Here is a 16,194-nt window from a genome sequence, read left to right on the forward strand (position 1 = left end):
TCTTCGTATATCTTCCACTTGGTCCTGTCATCGAGCGCTTCGCTTTTTAAAATATCCGCCATTTCCGTGTCAATATCCGGTTTGAGTTGTTGATGGGGTGGCGTAATCGGCGCTAAAGTCATTTTTTTCGAGTACCTTAACATTTTTTATGTTCAACCTGTTAGGGCTCCCACGAGCGACGACACAATAGGCAGAAGAAACGAGAAAAATCCGGCACCTTTTTGATTTAATAATATTCGTTTTTTAGTTTGCCAGCCCAATTTTTTCTGCGCAATTTTGCGTAACGTTTTACGGTGTATTTTTAATCGTAGTTTTTGCCGCGTGGTTAGACGTATATTCCCGATAAGAGTATTATACACGCAATCAGATATTGCTTCGATCAACTCTTTATTGGCGTTAATTAAAATATTACGTCTCTTAACGCCCTTTAATTTGCCGATCGATTCGAGCAGATGTTTTTGCGACCTGACTCGTCGAGACATTGTACATCGAATGAATTCGACTCGCTGGGGGGGTGTGTGGTAACTAACCACCCCTCGGAAAAGTATTATTTCGGAATGTATACCGAGACTTGCTCGCCGGGGAAAATATTAGTTCTGATCCGATGTGAATCGGGGCAATCTTTCTGAAGGTCGATCAATACGTAAGAGTTTGGTTCCTTAGTCGCGTCAGAAATCGCTTCGATAACAAAGTTGGAATTATCAGGGGCCATTTGGCGCGCCAAGCAATTAATCTGTGTTTTGTCCCGTACATTTTTCGTTAAAAGTATGTAGTGCGCATTGAGGGAAATTTCGCGACACCCGCGACCCTGATGAAATAAATTTTGACTTATGTAGATAAAGCTAACATTACGATGATGCGAGACTTTGGTGAACAATTGGGCAACTTCTCCCTTTTGGCCCGCCCCCATTAAATCGTCTAAAACCGCCAGTATCCGTTTCGAGCCGTCAAATAAGTCAGGATCGGGTAAACCCTTATGAAATATAACGTTATATTTTTTAAGTTTATCGTATCCTGGCTGATCCTCGCCGTAAAACCAGTGGATTTCTTCAATTTGAGGTTCAAACATTTGTTTTAAATGTTTAATCAGTTTTTCTACGAAATATGTCTTACCACTTTGGCTAGGCCCGCAAAGTATGATGTTACAACTGTGATAAAAAGGGTACATTATCACCGCGTAGCTGAAACCAGAATGAAATAAAATGGACATTTTGTTTTTATATATAATATTTTTTATTTTTGACAATAACACAACACGTTTTCCCGTGACACACCCCCTTGCCACGTGGAAAGCAGCCGGCGCGCTAGAGACACACCCCCCTCGTGACCCCGACGCGCGCGGATAGCGGATCGAGAGAGAGAGAACGCGCGCGCCTCTCTCTCTCTCTCTCTCTCGAACGCCGAGACGGCGACTCGCGGAGACCGGCGCCTCTCGACCCGCGGCTCGCCCGCATAAGAGCGAAGGTTTTTTTAAGCGCGTATTTTATATCCGAATGGAACTGTTCGGTAATTCGATAAAACCCGAACTTTATCCATTACGGGCCGATACGCTTTTTCCAAGTCGACGCTAACGAGCGTATGATCCGGAAGTCGACGTATTTGTTTGGGCAGAGGCACGGCAAACGCCGCCGGTATTTCAGTTTCTTCGTCAGTCACTCCTAGCATAGTTTTTAAATTTTCGCCGTTAATGATATGCTGATTACCGACATTAATTCGAAATCCTTTCACTTTCGTAACGTTAAATTTTTCGCCCGTATCCGGATTTTTCACCCAAAACGAGTAATTTTTTGGCCCGCCATACGCGGCTTCGTAAATAAACGAATTCTTTCCATAACCGGATAACTCGCTGACCATATCGCCCAAATAATGGCCCGTAGTTATAAGGGGTTGTTTCGAGACGTACTGGAGGGCGTCAGTGTCCAAATATAACGCGTTCTCTCCGACTATTTCAAGATATTTTAATAAAACTAATCTCGCTTGACAGGTTGTATAAGCGGCTATTACGCAATTTGTATGTTTTAGAGGGATTTCCGCTTCCTTGATGGGGGCTGATTTCACTAGAAGAGTCGTATCGTTGACTGTCAAAACCGATTTTACGTTGATTTCCGGATTTGATAGCAGTTCAAAGAACACTTTGGGTTCGCGAACGATTTCAGTTTTGGTCACAATGGATCGCTGACCGAGTTTTCTGGAAAAAAAAGTTTTAATATCTATCACGCTACCTAATATGATTTATAACCCCAATGGGGGGGGGGGGGGTAATAAAATCCATACAGACCCCCACATGGAATTCAGCATTAATTTCGAGATGGCTCGAAGACCTTCGTTTTTGGAGACTTTGGTAGGGTCCAATTTGACCCCTTCATGACGTTCGAAAGCCGCAATGTATTCAGCCTGGGCTTCGGGGGTCTGACAATCTGACGGCCAGCCGCTCGCCTCCACCTTGGTTTTTAGGAAACAGTCAACGTAATCTCGAAAAATCCCACCGCTGTCCGTTGTAGGATCGTATTGCGTCACCGTGTATGACCAGGCCTCAATTTTTTTTGTAATTTTGTATCCGCGATTTACCGCCCATCTTAATTCGTCGATTACCCAAACGCCTTTAAGCATTCTTTCGTCGTCAGAATGCTCGCAGTCACCCTGATACCGTAAATCGGCACACGTCCGGCATAGGGTAAACGTTAACTTTTTGTTAACGGTCCGATACGGAAGAATAGGATGGAATAAATTGGTTGGCGGGAGCACGTTACATAACAATAATCCCTCAAAATCGTCAATGGCTGGAATATCGCTACCGAGCAGAATTGTCGGATGACCAACGGGGACTTTGCCACTATAAAAAGGAAAACACACTTAAATATTTGTTTTCGTTATATATATATATATTTTTCGATATAATACCGTTTGTTTATAAAAGGGTACAGGCTGCAAATGTCCACGTAGAATATTTTATCGTCGGTCCCTTCAACGTTACAGTACGTTCGTAAGGCTGATACTCTGCCCCCGAAAAAAGCGGCTCGCGGGTCTAAACGTTCAGTTAAAGTTTCCGAAAAATTAGAATTTTTTAAAAATTCATTTATGGCTGGATTTTGTTGTTTTTCCAAAATCCAATCGCAACCCCATTGTTGAATGACGGTATAACCCATTTCTTTAAGTTTATTGGTTGTCCGCATCGTGTTGGAAAATCGTGTATTAAGGGTATCGCTCGCGTTAGCGTATAATGGCTGGTTCCTATTTACAGAGTCCCCGAAGCAAGTCCTACAACCGTGATACCTTTAATGAAAAAAAACCTGTTTATATTTTGTCTCTTCGAACTTTTTAAAATAATACTTACCAACAGCCCTGATATTGTAGAGCGTTTTTCTCACCGATTAGACCATCAATTTTAATTTTTCCAGCACGCGGTTCTCGACCATTCAGCGTTGATACGATGGTAACATTCCGGACATGCGCTTCCCAAGCCAGCCATTCTAAAGCCTCGGTGGATTGAGGCTCGGATAACCGATACAAATTAGCCGGTATTATGCCAATCGTTTCTGGCTCCAAAAATTTTTTCCTTAGCACGTAACTACACACTGACGCGATAGTCACACCAACGCTAAACGGATTAACTTCGCACAAGTCTTGAAATAGTTTCATAAACTTTAAACAACCCTTAGCTAATATGTGGGTATCTCTAGAACAATAGAGTTTTAACGTTTCGAGGTAATTAAATCCCGAACTCTTTTCGGATTCGAGAGCGTACCATTTGTTAAAACTTTCGCGGTCTTTCGCCGTGAAATATTGGGCCCCGTAAGCTTCCAAGGGGGGCAGCGAGTTCTCCGAGACGTAGTTTGTTTGTTCGGGTTTGTAAATGTCAAAATTATTATCAACTACGTTGAATAGAAAATGAGGGAAAAAATCTTTCGTATATTCGCGACCCAGCTCGAACGTATCCGCGAATTTCGACAGAGGAATGGGTATATAATTATACGAATCCGATAGAGTTAAATTGTGTAGTTTCAGTTGCAAGATGCGAGTTCCATTTATTATCGGATCGGGCTCAAACGAGTCGGCACTCTCCATTATAACTTGTAATAGGAGTTGCGTATCATAATTACTCGCATTATGTCCCAGCGCGGTCACTCTTCTTATCCGAGCCAGTGTTCTTAAATATTCGAAAAAGTTTCGCGCGGAATCTGAACCCAGAAATTGTCGTTGGCGAACGCCGCAAAATCTGCATGCTACGTCGGGGGTATCAACACACGCGACACAATAAGTTTCCGACACGCATAAAATGGGTTGATGAATATAACAGTTTTTCTTATCGGGGTGCCGTTTGGTTTGGACCGTTTCAAAATCGTAAAATATCCACATTTGAGTGGGCTGACCGTTGGAATCGAAACGGGGTAACGGGCGTCGCGGTTCTTTTATTACTTGGATGTAACATTGATGTCCCGAGGGGGAAAACTTACGACAAACGGTACAATACTGTTCGGTACAAGAATGCAGCTGGCCGTCGCGTTTAGTCAAATCGATTAGAATCGAACATTCCGTGCAATGAAATAAATTTTGACATAATGATAATTTATCGCCTGTTAATTTTATTTTATGATGAGCGTAGCAATCGACACCCGTAAACTTACGTAAACAGTCGGTACATTTTATTATATCTCCGGTACATTTTATGGCCCTGCAGCACGCGAAACAATAGTCTGAACACGCGTGGGTGCTATCTTGTCTGTACCCCTCGAGACACTTTGAACAAAACTTTTCTTTCCCGAATAAGGGAGCCAGCTTTTTAACTAGATTGAAATGCGCCCCCTCGTTTAAAAGTACAATACGTTTTCTGTCCATACCTCCCCTTACTCTAGAATCGTACACCAAGGTCGGCCAGCTGTTTTTAATTTGATAGATTAAAATATCGTATTCTTTGAGATACGTTCTAAATTTTCTAATCGACTCGGGCGACGCGCATTCTTTATTAGGTCGGACACCCGATTTGGAGCATAGGAGGAGCGCCTCGGCTCGCTGAGCCACATTGTTTTCTTTGGTATGCGACAAAGTTTCATAGACCGTTTTTAGTCTTTTGTTTTCGGGTTCATTCTGATATTTACACAGCGCCACACCGACGCAAAGAGCTCTAGCGAGACAGATTGAGTCGCTGTTCGCAATACGGACAATTGATTGTCTATTTCTAGAAAACAGGGCAAAGGTCTCTAGTCGTTTCCGTTTTGTACGGCCACCGCCTTGGGGGAGACGGACAATGGAAAATATTAAATTAACGGGCGCCATGAAAAACGCTTCTTCCTCATCTGAATATATAGATTCTGAAATCTCGTCGAGAAGGGCCTCGATATCAATTTGGTCACGTCTCCTAAATGAAATGGTTATATCGGGATGCGCCGCACCCAGCGCCGAACTACGGATTACTAGTTGTACCATGTCAGCGGGGTTTACATCGCGTAATACCCGTTCAGTGACCCTGGCAAGCCCTTCCGCTATATTATTAGATATTTCAGCTTCCAATTCAATTCCCGTCATATTGAAGTTCGGGAACTGTTTTTCATTCTGACCCAAAATTACGCAATTAGGGTCCTCAAAATCAATATACCCCACAATTGGGAAATCTCCCTCCGCCTCCCCGTAACCGCTTTGGTTAAGTAGGTCGTTGAAATAGTCGTCCACCATTTCGGCGGATTCACGGGGTTCAGCATCATCCACCGGGACAATTTCAGGGGCGTCTATAAAAAATAAATATATATTTTAATTTCTTAGATATTTTTCGGTACGAGAGAAAAAAAACTTACTCTTCAGGTAGTCCAACACAGGTTCGTCATATTCGGCACCCAACATGGCATCCCACTCGAGTTCGAGTAATTCTTTTTCCCGCTTATTATATCTCGCTTCAATAATTTCGCCTAACCGAGGCGGTAATGCTTGATTAAATAATCGGAGTTCGGCTACCGTTTGGCACGCTTCTGGAACGTGGGTGATAGCTTGAACAGTTTCAAAAATTTCAATAACCGTCAAAATTAATTTAAAACTCAGACGGCTAAAGATTGCGGGTAACTTATTTGGTGCAAACCCCGGCTCTAAATTTAAAAATAAACATATTCCGAAATAAAATTGCAGTAGTTGCGGTACGGACCAGGGTCTATTTACCTCCAAATCGTCTAGAAACCAACATAAGCTTTCGCTATCCATTTTTTCTAGGCGATAAGAAAACGACTTCCAACTAGAGAATTCCGCTGATTAGTGAAGTTTCTTTGGCCGATAGGGCTCTATTTATACGTATCTTTTGAGGCTGTATAAAAATAATATCACGTCGTTAAGTCGAAACTCTATTATATAAAACTCGATTGTTTTCTAAAAGATGGACCCAATGTTTTTTAAGCCCATAAATTTAAGGATGGATCAAGGGCTACTTTAATGATAGACCCATAAATTTGGTGGCTGTTCATCCTTTTATCGCTGACAATAGTTGTTTTTCAAAAGAGCCGCAGAAAACTCTTTTGACTATTTTGACAAAGCTGGATGAATATACAAAAAAAAACTTTTTGACTGTGTCCTTCTTGTTCTCCGAGCGGCCCCAATTTTTTTTACGAGCCGCTGTTTTATTAGACACCAAACCCTTAGGGTGGAATCCTTTGGGGGCCACGCCGCTCGAGTCTTAATTGAACAATGTAGGCCCCTACGGTCTTTTTCTTTGAAGGGAAAATGGTTTAGGGGCTCTTTTTTTGTGTCAACCCTAACCTTTTTTACGATGCAAATTAAGACCCACGCGCGACTCCTGAATTTAACTTGACGCGTCAAATCGGGTATTGTTAAAATAGTGTGCACCGAAATGTTTATAAAAAGCGATTGTTTTCACAGCTGTTTTTAAGCGTCGAAGGATGGTCATGGTGAAAGAGTTATATGCTCAAAAACTTTTTAAAAAAAGACGTTTCAAACTGTTAGATATTTTTTGGGGACAAACGTTTTGTCGAAAAATGGTTATAAATGAATGTTGTTGCGCGTAGAATTTTATGTAGCCCCATAAACTATGTGGAATAGATCCTCTTAATTATTGTATATATTTTTTTCATTTCTCGTTTGTATTTTTCATTTGTAAATAATTCCTTTCTATATATTAGTTATTTGTCAATATTTATTTTTGTATATTTTAGTCATTTGTTTATTTTAGTTATTTGTTTATTTTAATACTTTGTATGTCATTTGGTTTTTTATAAAATATATAACGTTTAAATCCCTTTTTTGGTTTATTGATAAATTTAGTTTAACGATAACTTCCGGTATGGAAGGTTCTATCCCCGCCTCTCCCGTTAGTCGGCTTATCGCGAACAATCCTAAAAACGCATTACTAATCGCGTTGATTTTACTTTTAATGGGACTTGTAGAATTTCTATCTCTTTGGTTTACCAATATGGCCGTCGCTATACACATAACACCGCAAAATTTGACTAATCGCGTGAGTCATTGAGTCAACCCATTACATCATCCTGATTACGTCACCAAATTATTATCGCTATATAAGGGATTCATCCCCGTCATCCATCGGCAGTACACTACAAACCGTTTCTCGAGCATCATGTCTAAACGAAGCTGTGTAGATAACGTTCCTGGGCCCACTAAAATGTCTAAATTTGATCCGACTCAGCGGAAAGTTAACCCTCGGTATTCACTTTCATCCGAGCTTTTCGTTACTACGGGTTTTACGTCTGAGCTCGATATATCTGTAGCTCTATGCAATAAAATCACACACCAGGCCTTTGAAATGTCTTCGCGCGCCTGGGATGATTTATACGGCCACTGGGAACAAATAAATGATCCACAAAGGCTGCCCTTTCGATCACCGTTCCCGTTATCAGACGCGCTAGTGACCGCCGCCATGTCTGACCAAAAAGAATTAACCTTGCAAAGCACGATATCCGAAGCGTCGGTCGTAATCAAAGCGCCGGAAACTCGAGAATTGGACCGACTCAAATATTTCATTAATTCGCACATTCAACTCCTTAAAGTGAACCAAAAACTCTTTGAATTAATGGGTTACGTTATAACCGATAATTATCGTAAAATTTACGAAATATTGTATAAAGAACCATGTGCACCCAACAATTTATTTCTATCGGATGAACATGAAAGGTATGATACCGTTGTCCGCTATGCGTCCAATTACGTAACAGCATTTAAAATTATTGACGATTTTAAAGAAACAGTGGCCAACCAAAATATGTTTTGTGTATTTAACTTTTACAATTTGTTTACTATGGTATTTACCAACCATAAATATATTAAAAATAAATTGTTTTATCTTTAAGCGTTTTTCATCCGCTTAATGTACTGTAACTTTGAATGTATAAATAAAACCTTATAATTTGTATACACTCTGCTCTTTTTTTCCAAAACACTTTTACCGATGACCGCCCGCTATTTTACGCTACCCTTAGGGGCCCGAAAGTGTTTGTCGGCGAAAACCAACCAACTCGACATTCACTATGACGGGTAGGCTGTTTGCATAACATCGTTTCACCGCCATAGGGGCAGATAACCTATTGACCTAAAATGGGTTAACACCTGGGTTTTATGGGTTATAACATCGTAAATCAGCTAACCTTTTGACCTAAAATGGGGTGCCTCCAGCTATTAACTATGATGGGTAGGCTGTTTGCATAACATCGTGTCACCACCATAGATAACCTATTGACCTATAATGGGTTAGCACCTGGGTTTTATGGGCTATAACATCGTAAATCAGCTAACCTTTTGACCTAAAATGGGGTGCCTCCAGCTATTAACTATGACTGGCCGGCTGTTTGCATAACATCGTGTCAGTCCACACCACCTGCGGAATAGGGGCAGATAACCTATCGTAAATCATCTAACCTATTGACCTAACCTATTGACCTGCCGAAAATGTACGCAAAATGGGGCCCCTATAGGGGGTCCGTTTCACACCTATTTAACGGCTGTTTGCATCGTGTCCATAGGGGCAGATAACCTATTGACCTAACATCGTAAATCAGCTAACCTTTTGACCCCGCCGAATATTGCCGCAAAAGGGGGCCCTATAGGGGCCCGTTTCCCCCGCCCGCAGGTGCCCCTTATCGGTAGACGCACTCACTTATCTCTGATGAAGCATCTGAAACTATAAACTTTATTAGAATATTCAATCGCTTTTTTGACATTTTAAACACTAAAATTTAAATTTAAATTTCGTAATTCTACACTAGATGACGCCAAGCTGAAAGTTTACATAAAATATTTTCGAAAATATAGTTATACAAAATTTCAGCTTTTAAATAACCACAATTTAAATTAGACTTTCGCGGGTTTTAAAATGCTAAATTTAATATTATATGTTAAATATATATATTATTTAGTATACCCACGCGCTAATATTAAAAATAATTTGAAATATATTAGTCATGTAATTTGTAAAATAAATATAATAAAATTAAATATTATTAGAAAAATATAAACATATTTTCTAGTTTCTTCTAACTTTAATTTCCACTCTTCTAAATGCTTTTCCATTTCTTCCAAATGCTTTCTTATTTCTAGACACGTTTCATTATACTCTTCCACTATTACACTCGCTTCTTCAAATGTATTGAAATCCATACGGTGATAAGTAACCAAACACAATGTAAAAAGTCCAGCAATGCGAAAATTTTAGTCGTTTGCGAAACAAACTGAAAATTGAAACTGCATGGTAGAGACTCCATGGACCCTCCTTTAGCATCACATGTTATGACAATAATGGTTAGAGGATTAACAACAAACTTCAAGCACATACTAGGCTATATATCCCATTTCATAATATGTCGGGCGAGGAATTACTCTATAATAGAAGAAGCTATTGAAATACTCGAGAACAATCTTATCAAAGTTTTGGTTGTCATCAGCGATGAATCATGTAGATATTGGGGTCCACAACAAGATTAATAATTTGTACGCACCAATGAATGACCCTAGGCCAATATTTTTTTTATTTTGGATCCTCCACACTTAATCAAAACAGTCCGCAATTGTTTTGCAAACAGTGCACATAAGAACGCTCGGTTGTTTAGAAAAAAGGGCCAGCTGATTCAGTGGGAACATGTGCAATAAAGATTGCCAAACACAGTTGCGACTTTGCCCAAAATTAACCAACAACCACGTATCTTTGGGATGGGACCCATTTTTACGCTATGAGGGTAAAATTAACCACTCAAGTTATGAGTGCAACTGTGGTTTCAGCAATTGAAGAACTAGTAGGAGATGAAGCATCTGAAACTGTAAACGTTTTTATAATATTCAATCGTTTTTTTGAAATTTTAAACACTAAAATTTAAATTTAAATTTCGTAATTCTACACTATATGACGCCAAGCTGAAAGTTTACATAAAATATTTTAGAAAATATAGTTATACAAAATTTCAACTTTTAAATAACCACAATTTAAATTAGACTTTCGCGGGTTTTAAAATGCTAAATTTAATATTATATGTTAAATATATATATTATTTAGTATACCCACGCGCTAATATTAATTTGTAAAATAAATATAATAAAATTAAATATTATTAGAAAATTATAAACATATTTTTAACCGAATTTTTATGACTGTTTTTGCAAATTTAACAGTTTATATAATATTATTATACTCGCTGCATCTTAATTTTTCGACGAATTTTAATACGATATTAGCAAAAATGACACCATTGCGATGGCCGGGAATCGAACCCGGGTCAACTGCTTGGAAGGCAGCTATGCTAACCTCTATACCACCATCGCCTTGTACTGAAATTCAACATAGTTACTATTTGATAGAAGAGCTCAAGTTCAATGTACCCTACACACGCCATTTCCCTATTGTGTTATATGGAGCAGTGGCTACGTCAACCTGACGTCAGAGTCCCACCAAAACCAGATTGGCTGGATATAATTATTGACTGAACATCCCGAAAGAGTCGGCCACGCATGCCGTTTCTTATTTTAGAAGAAATATTCATCAATTGAACTTAAATTAATTAAGAACTTTGAGAGTCTAAACTTAATTTTATAAGCTTCGTGTGAAAATTTATTAAAACTTAAATGTTGAGAGTTGAATAGTTCTATGGTTTTTGGGCAAGGTGTTCGACAATGAGTGAGGTGTGTCAATTTGACAAGCCCTTTGAAACTAACGTGATTCATGAATAACCTCGAGAACGAATTATTCAAAAATCATAAAAATGGTATCAAAAAATAGATCTTAAAAAACTGAAGGGAAGTAATTTCGCTTTTTTTCGGATTTACGATTGCTATCAAACAAAATGTTCTAAAATAAAAAGTGCGAAAATTAATAAAATTGAATTACAGGAAAGTTAATCATTTATTTTAAAAATTTAAAAAATACTTGACTCTAGTATCACAAACTACACCATTCGTGAAATTTTCAATAAAATTTAATTTACCGTTAAGGTTTTAAAAATGAATTAGTGACTAAATTGGTACTTCGTTAATTTAATTATTGTGACGAAACTAAATATTCAATGTTCCATTTGAAACTTTAAGTGTGCAAAATAGCGATACTAAAGTGTAATATTTTCTATTCAAAATATTAACTTGAAAGTACCGTATTTTGAAAATTCTATGTATATCTTAAATTACGTTAAAAATATATTAGTGTTGTAATTTGTAAATATAAATATAATAAAATTACATATTATTAGAAAATTATAAACTTATTTTAATTTACAACCGAATCTTTACGACTGTTTTTGCAAATGTAACAGTTTATATAATATTACCATACAGGCTGCATCAGCCTTAATAACAACCCACTTAATTATTCGACAAATTTTAATAAGTTATTAACAAAATTGATCCCTCTGCGATGGCCGGGAATCGAACCCGGGTCAACTGCTTGGAAGGCAGCTATGCTAACCTCTATACCACCATCGCCCTGTATAAAGTTTGATCATATTTATTATTGGATAAAAGAGCTCAAGTTCAATGTACCCTACACACATCATTTCCCTATATATGCGTTTATATGTTTAAAAAAATTTAAAAATACTTCACTCTAGTATCACAAACTACACCATTCGTGAAATTTTCAATAAAATTTAATTTACCGTGAATTTAAACGTGAATTAGTGACGAAATTGGTACTTCGTTAATTTAATTATTGTGACGAAACTTAATATTCAATTAAAAAAATCAACGTTCCATAAATAGCGACACTTAAGTGTAATATTTTCTATTCAGAATATTAACTTCAAAAACAGTATTTGGAAAATTCCATGTATATCTTAAACTTACGTTAAAAAGTAGAAAATTCCATAATAAAAAGGGGGCAAAAAACTAAACCCTCACAAATTTAAAGAAATTTCAAAACTTACGAAATACTCGAGAATAAATTGAAACGCGAAACTCGGACCAAATAGATCTTCGAGTGCAAAACTACATTAAATTAAATAAATTAGCCAGAAATTCCAACGGTAGACCGGTTTCGTCCTATTTGGGACTCTTCAGTACCGTGCGGGAAACCGTGCGGGAAATCTGGCTCGCGACTATAGAGAAATGGCACTGTGACGTCCTAGTACGTCACCCATGCTCTTTCCAATAGAAAATTGGCGACCAAAATGGCGGCCATGGCCAAAGCTACGGAGTGCTACTACTCTATAACACCGAAAAGAGAAACTAAGCCTAAACATTAATAATTTCAAAACGCGTAGCAACGGAAAGCCAAATAGTGGGATTAACTTTTAACTTTTTATTAATTTTAATTAATGTGCTTTAGTTCAGTTTAGGCCCGACGAAAGGTCAGAGACCCATCAAGTAATAAGTACACACTTATTACTGTAATTTGTGCCTTACTAGGTGGTTTCTTTTCGCCGGTTCACGGACTAAAAGTGTCTCTTTTTACCCTAAAACGTGTTATTCGCCTGTTCCGGGGATGAGAATTACTCCGGCCCATAAACTATTCGCTTGTTCCGGAGTTTTAGGGCTACTCTTTTTACTCCTTCTGGAAAGGAGGTGTAAAGAGAGTTATTCGGATTTTGTCGTCTGCTAGCCAGAATTTATCCGCTAAAAAGGCCATTTTGGAAAAACGTTTGTACTCCGACTCGAACTATTCGCCAGCACAGAATCGGAGTAAAATGACGTCATAGTCTTACTCTTCTTACCCTACTCCGAAATCCCGGAACAATCTATTTATCAATAGTAAAGTAAAATATGTAAAACTCTGTGATTGGCTGTTAAGGAGACGTTCACAAATTACGTAATGCAGTAAGGGGGAGTTGGGCAAGGCATTTTGGACTATTGGATGTTGGATTTTTAACTAAATCCAGGAAGGATTTTCCATATAAAGTCCATGAGAAGAAAATTCTGGGATTTTGGTATTTTTGGCCAATGTCCGACCCTTCAGAGAGGTGAACACTAAATTTTTCAAGGGGGAAGGGAGGGGTGACGTCACAAATAATATACCTATACACTCTTTTACGAAGTCGGCCATTTCATTACAGGCCTAATTTAAAATAGTACAGGCAAGGGCGCCTGCACGTGCTCATCAGCTCGAGACGTCGCGTGCACTTGACCACGTGAAGCGGCCTCGCATGCCCTATTTGAAATCAGACCTGTAATAAAATGGCAGCTCTCACAAATAAGGATATAAAAGAGTGTATACCATAGATATAGGAAACGTATATAAAGGTCTAGATAAAATATTTCAAAGGGAGTGAATACGGAGGTGACAGCTAGCAGAAACGCGTAATTTCTGCAGGCTATCCTTATAAGGCGCTATCTATCGGTAAGAAAGCTCGTGCTATCTAAAGACTACGGCCTGCGGAAAGGTCAAGCACTTTGTACGAAAATGCTAGTAGAGCTCGCGCTCTTGGTTTCGTGCCTTCCTCTGTGTCTGCTAGGTGTCAATTCCGTATTTTATGTAAGGCTTAGACGCGCCGAAATTTATCTAGACCTTTATATACATTTCTTATAACTATGGTGTATACCGAAACCTAAATTATAAATTATTTTCCGATGTATTAGATCTTAATAATTGTTTTTAACATTTATAATACCATGATTAATTTTTAAAGAAATGTAATAGTTTTAAGGTTATAAACTAATTTAGTTAGTTTTAAGGTTCGTGACGTTATTGTATTTCGGGGGGAAATTAGTATTTGTGACGTAATTTAATATTGCCCTTAGTAAAAGAGTGTCTAAAAACAAATGTAAAATGCCAAATACTTTTTCCATAATTCAAAATGCCAAATGTAAAATGCCAAATACTTACAAATGCACAGTCAGTTTTTTATAATTAATTAATTAATTAATTACTAATTAATTAATTAATTACTAATTAATTAATAATTACTTATTAATAATTAATTAATTAATTACTAATTAATTAATCACTAATTAATTAATAATTACTTATTAATAATTAATTAATTAATAACTAATTACTAATAATTAATTAATAATTAATTAATTACTAATAATTAATTAATAACTAATTAATTAATTAATTACCAATTAATTATTAATTGATTACTAATTAATTATTAATTGATTACTAATTAATTATTAATTGATTACTAATTAATTATAATTAATTACTAATTAATTATTAATTGATTACTAATTAATTATAATTGATTACTAATTAATTATAATTAATTACTAATTAATTATTAATTGATTACTAATTAATTATAATTAATTACTAATTAATTATAATTAATTACTAATTAATTATAATTAATTACTAATTAATTATAATTAATTACTAATTAATTATAATTAATTATAATTAATTAATTATTAATTACTAATTAATTACTAATTGATTACTAATTAATTATTAATTGATTACTAATTAATTATAATTAATTACTAATTAATTAATTATTAATTACTAATTAATTATTAATTAATTAATTCATTCATTATTCATTTATTAATTAAATAATTAATTAGTTATTAATTAATTGTTGTTATTGTTAATTAGTAATTAATAATAATTACGTAGAGATTTGAAAACCAGCGTGGGAAATAAAGCGGTGGCTCAAAAAAAAACGAAATTTCCGGTATGTTTTTTAATATTTGTGTCTCTAAAATATTAAAAAAAAAAAAAATAATTTAAAAATATGTAACTCTTAGCTGATTATTTTTTTCAAGTTCTTTAAAAAACGTTATTTTTATCTCTCATGGATGGCACCTATTGACTATCTGTATCACCTAACCCCCCTCTCCCCACCGCAGCCGCAACAAAGGCCCGCCGAAAAATAAAGCGTTGGGTAAGGTAAGCTATGAGCGAGACGTCCTTGTGTTTCTTGGTCTAAGGTTCATGCTTAGTATTTAATCGACGTGTATTTTAAATAAAAGATTATGTTTTTAACTTAAAAAATAACAAAATAAAGTCAATTTCGATATATTTACTAATTTCAGGTGTGGGAGTTAAAATTTTCGATTTTTAATACATAGGCCACCAAAACAATGTGAGCGCCCCCGAGTTTTGGCGGCTGGTTACGGGCCTAGTGGCACGAAGGGCCTGCCACCACCCTCCTACTCAAGGCCACCTGATTTAAAGGCATTGGAAGTCGCTAGATGACTTGGGTGGTGCAATTTTCTGTCGTTTTCTCTAAAAACCTCATAGAAAATCGAGTCAAATATGAATATAAACCAGCAAATTTATTCCATAGAAATCCCCGTACATAAATCTACAAAAAATACATAACATAATTCATTAATCCAAAATGGATTTAATTTCTGTTCCGTCTTCGACTACGTCGACTTTGAAGTCGTTCGGAATCAGATTCAGTTTCTCCGCCATCAGCGGTACTATTGACGTTGGTGTTATTCCGTCGATTGCGGTTGCAGGCTTCCTTGCTTAGCTCGGGCAGGGATTGGCCGTCTTCGGCCGTCTCGATGTCCCGGATCAGCAGAGCGACGATGACCACCAGGGTCACTCCGTAAATGAGACGCAAACGACCACTTTTCATCGTTGAATATTATCGAACAACGTTCGGTTTTTGTTCCTACTTGAAACCTTTTTGGTAGACTGAATTTAAACCGATCTAGATATTCATATTTATAGGGAGTTATTTTTTTACACATTTAATTTCACAATACTAACGTTATTTCACGCGTCATTTTCTACTGATTTTCTGTTGATTCAAACGGCGTTTTTGACGCCTATAATTATATTACGTATGTTTTCTTTGTTTGCTTGTAAACCTTTCT

At 36.9% G+C, this 16,194-nt stretch overlaps 1 protein-coding gene and 2 non-coding genes across 3 annotated transcripts; all 3 read right to left on the reverse strand.

Moving 5' to 3' along the window:
• Positions 1 to 1,277: 1,277 nt before the first annotated feature.
• Positions 1,278 to 15,953, reverse strand: LOC149961298 (uncharacterized). The gene is made up of 8 exons (XM_090160790.1): positions 15,740 to 15,953; positions 15,666 to 15,671; positions 5,790 to 5,978; positions 4,922 to 5,723; positions 3,335 to 4,876; positions 2,902 to 3,273; positions 2,279 to 2,833; positions 1,278 to 2,188 (listed from the first exon to the last, which is right to left on the reverse strand). Exons 1-8 carry the CDS (start codon positions 15,951 to 15,953, stop codon positions 1,471 to 1,473), a joined length of 4,398 nt encoding a protein of 1,465 aa, XP_090016916.1. The 3' UTR covers positions 1,278 to 1,470.
• TRNAG-UCC (transfer RNA glycine (anticodon UCC)) lies at positions 10,687 to 10,758 on the reverse strand. The gene has a single exon. It is a non-coding gene; the product is annotated as a tRNA-Gly (tRNA).
• Positions 11,836 to 11,907, reverse strand: TRNAG-UCC (transfer RNA glycine (anticodon UCC)). Its single transcript has one exon. It is a non-coding gene; the product is annotated as a tRNA-Gly (tRNA).
• Positions 15,954 to 16,194: the final 241 nt, after the last annotated feature.

The sequence above is a fragment of the Leiobunum rupestre genome, chromosome 1, assembly GCF_980474605.1.
Source record: "Leiobunum rupestre chromosome 1, qqLeiRupe1.1.hap1, whole genome shotgun sequence".
Lineage (NCBI taxonomy): Eukaryota > Metazoa > Arthropoda > Arachnida > Opiliones > Sclerosomatidae > Leiobunum > Leiobunum rupestre.